Genomic DNA, 3,956 nt, shown 5'->3' with positions numbered 1-3,956 from the left:
AAAAAGCATTAATTGAAAGTTAAATGCAACTGTATTATTTTCAAGCATGTTGTGTTTAATTATGAGTTATAGATAAAATGTATTAATTGAAAGTTAAGTACAACTTTAATGTTTTCAAAGATGTTGTCTTTAGTAATGAGTTATAGATAAAAAGCATTACTTGAAAGTTAAATACAACTGTATTATTTTTAAGAACGTTGTGTTTAATAGTGAGTTATAGATAAAAAGCATTAATTGAAAGTTAAATGCAACTGTATTATTTTCAAGCATGTTGTGTTTAATTATGAGTTAGAGATAAAAAGCATTAATTGAAAGTTAGGTACAACTGTAATGTTTTCAAAGATGTTGTCTTTAGTAGTGACTTATAGATAAAAAGCATTACTTGAAAGTTAAATACAACTGTATTATTTTTAAGAACGTTGTGTTTAATAGTGAGTTATAGATAAAAAGCATTAAATGAAAGTTAAGTACAACTGTATTATTTTCAAGAATGTTGTGGTTAATAATGAGTTATAGATAAAAAGCATTACTTGAAAGTTAAATACAACTGTATTATTTTTAAGAACGTTGTGTTTAATAGTGAGTTATAGATAAAAAGCATTAAATGAAAGTTAAATACAACTGTATTATTTTCAAGAATGTTGTCTTTAATTGTGAGTTATAGATAAAAAGTATTGCCATTAATTAATTGAAAGTTAAATGCAACTGTATTATTTTCAAGAATGTTGTGTTTAATAGTAAGATACTTAAACTAACATTTGAAACTCGTTAGACGGTTTTACAAACTACATAAAATGGAATAAAATATAAGAGTTTGTTCTAGCTCAGTGTCTTGGTAGAAAGTTTTTTATTGTTGAGATTTAATGGTATTTTGCCGTTGTGTGTGGGTAATGGATACTGGGGTATAAAGTACAGCTCAAACACCGTTAGATAGTGAATAACGTTAAAACCATACAAGTGTTTCAACAAGAGTTGAGCTGCCTGCTGGCGGTAGGACATTACTAGCGAGTTAAATAGCACGTTGTGGACCATCTGTTTAAACATGTGTTTCATATATCTGCCAAGGTCTGCGATTGAGGACAAATGACATCTATCAAGATGAAACTTGAATGATGAAAATCTCTAGCTATTATTTTCCGAACTGTATCAATTCGTTTTTGTTTACATTTATAGATAAGTAAATAGCAGTTGGGTATTACGAGCACTGTGCTGAATCAGCCTTAAATACTTCTTGTTGATTGGTCAAGTTATACGGGCTCTGTGACGTATTTACATGTAACACAACTTTAAATCGTTTTTGGTGATTTACTGATGGTGCATTTTATTCTGGTTTATACTGGGTAAAAATGGCTTCGTCCCCACAAGTAGTGCAGACTTAAACATTGGTGCACATGAACCTGGCATATGGTTGGAGACTGTGGTTTCAGTACCACATATAGAAGAAAATTAAATATCTGTACACGCTCATTATTAGCGAGCTGTTAAAATGAAATAAAGTTGGTAAAAGTGGATTTTGCACTACAGATAGTATAGTCATAAATGTTAGTATTATAAATTATAGTATACAACTGGCAAAAGTGGCTTGTGCACCACAGGTAGAGACTTGAACATCGGTGCGCGTTACCTCTCTATAGAACTCTTAAAAGTGGCACAAACTTAAATATCGGCGCCCATGGATGTGATATAATGATGATAAAAGAAACGTTGTTTCTAGTAAAGACTTAGACAGGAATGATAAAAATTGTTCGAGCACAAAAGATGATGTAGATTTGAATATAGGTACACGTGACTGTGGGTTATTTCCGGTTTTAGCACAAGAAACAGCACAGGTCTAAAGGGTGGTGATACACGTTGCTAGGGAAGGAATGATTCCAGTGGGCCAGATCTAGATGTTGGTACTGCAGATCAGACGAGTACCACAGGTACTACTGATTTAGGTGCCGTTACTCATGAGGCTTCTGTTGCAGGTAGTTGTAGTAACACAAATTATATAGGTCTTCCAAACTCTGTGTACAAATATTATTATATTTACGATAACATTCGCAATAAAACTTGAAATTCCGCCTTCCCATATTAAGATTTAAAAGTTTCTTTACACTCGGAGTTATTCCCAGAGTTATCTCAGTCTTGATTGTGCTTATACATCTTAGAATAAATATCTTGTGTTCGGCAAGCTCGTTATAGAAGCAATTCTTATACAAATAGATCGGAACTTCCAGCGGAAGTAACTTAAGTTCGTTTGTTTTCGAACAAAGCCACACTGGGCTGTCTGCTATGTCTACTGCAGGGAATCGAACCCTAGGTTTTAGTGAAGTCCGTAGAGTTACCGCTGTTCCACCAGGGATTGTTATCGAAAGAGACAGTACTAAGTCAAACTAGCTAAAGTTGTCTGAATTTGTGTAGATTTGTTTCATTATTCAAGATTCACTAAAGAAAGGAGCACACAGCCTTTTTAGTTTATTCTCGGTAATAGAACATGGAAAAAGTTGTTAAGCTTGGTTCCTTAATAGTGGATGGTTGAACGTCAACAATGAAAGATATCTACTTCAGCGCCACCTGTGGTAGCATTAAATAGACTGAGAATGAATAGGAGCACCGGCTTCGTCAACATCACTGTCATGCGCCGTATCGCATGAGGGTGTAAGGGGACTCCAAGGTACATACTATGTCTCTCATTTCTTTGTGCCTAAACTAACGTGGAAACCAAAAAAAAGAAAAAGAAAAAAAAAGGAGTTAGTGGGAATACGGTGTACAAGATTCGAAGTATAATATATTAATATGTGCGTATGGGTGAAATTAAAGAATAATATATCTTATGGAAACTGGACAGATATATTTACTGAATGTTACACTGTAAAGTATTGCACTCGTATTACAGAAAATATTGTTGTACTACATAGCTTTAGCTTTTATACAGACCTTGCAAGAAAGAAAGGAAAGTAACAACTGTATTTTCACATCTCGTTTATTTTATAGTTATTGAGTAACCAGGTAATATTTTTCTTTAAACCAACATCCATTGAGAGTAAATTACACTTTTTTTTTCAGGAAGGAGATGATGACGTCACTTGCTCAGGAGTTTGTTAACAGTGTTTTATATCTGTAGTCCTTCAGATTGGTCATGATGTCTGGTGGAGCTCCGGTAACTTTGCTGGTGTATCGAGCAGACGCGTTGTGGCTGTTTAATCAAACAGGGTTTTATGACGTTGACGCGCGAGCTAGCAGAGCTACAACCCGCCACCTCATACCGTTGTGCTGTGGAGACTAGGCTTATTATTCCCAGGATCACTAATCTTATTGTTATGACTTCGAGGATCAATCAGATTTGCCAAGCCTGGAATCAGCTTTGGACAATATAAGTTGTGCTAGAAGACTAAGTCTAGTAAATGCAATAATGATTCCTTATGCCACCTGTGTTTGTTTTGGTTCTCGGAGACGAGGTCCCGGACGGACGCCACTACTAACAAGTACAGATCAGGTTCGTATAGCTACACCTTTATGAAGTTTGAATTAGGTCAGTGGTTTCGGTGTTTGATTTCTGAACTAGAAATATTTCTAGATTGAATAACGTAACTGAATAATTGTAACGTTGCGCCAATTTTTGAAAAAAAGGAAGCGGATTGTACTTTGTTATAGCTATAAATTTCTTATATCAAAAATTGGAAATACAGATTCCGATAGTAAATATAAAATGGTCAATGCATTACCATCTGCCATCTTGGAGAAAAAAATCGAACATTCCACTTTTTATTTAGGTCGGACCACGAACTTTTCGGACAACCCACGTATTTCTTGGTTTTAAAGATGTTTTTTATTTGGTTAAAATGTAATTAGTAATGTTAAACTAGAGGTCAGTATTCCATGCTTGTAGTAGCAGTGAAATAAAGAATATGACAAGTTGCATTAGAGTAAAGTTTACATTTGTTTATAGGAAAACAAATAAGTTCTAGAACTTC

General features: G+C 34.2%; 1 protein-coding gene across 4 annotated transcripts in view; it reads left to right on the top strand.

Moving 5' to 3' along the window:
* Positions 1–3,956, top strand: part of LOC106459907 — a 129,426-nt gene that overhangs the window by 35,142 nt on the left and 90,328 nt on the right. For 2 of the 4 annotated variants that reach the window (XM_022386482.1, XM_022386479.1), the window contains exon 2: positions 3,049–3,478. In XM_022386482.1, coding sequence (XP_022242190.1) covers positions 3,395–3,478 — 84 coding nt within the window. In that variant the 5' untranslated portion in view covers positions 3,049–3,394. Of the gene's footprint in view, positions 1–2,595; positions 2,657–3,048; positions 3,479–3,956 lie in introns of those variants that run through there. The other 2 variants (XM_022386480.1, XM_022386481.1) reach the window with 2 other exon arrangements.

Source organism: Limulus polyphemus, unplaced genomic scaffold (genome assembly GCF_000517525.1).
Source record: "Limulus polyphemus unplaced genomic scaffold, Limulus_polyphemus-2.1.2 Scaffold679, whole genome shotgun sequence".
NCBI classification, from domain to species: Eukaryota; Metazoa; Arthropoda; class Merostomata; order Xiphosura; family Limulidae; genus Limulus; species Limulus polyphemus.
This window is presented reverse-complemented; position numbering and strand designations above follow the sequence as displayed.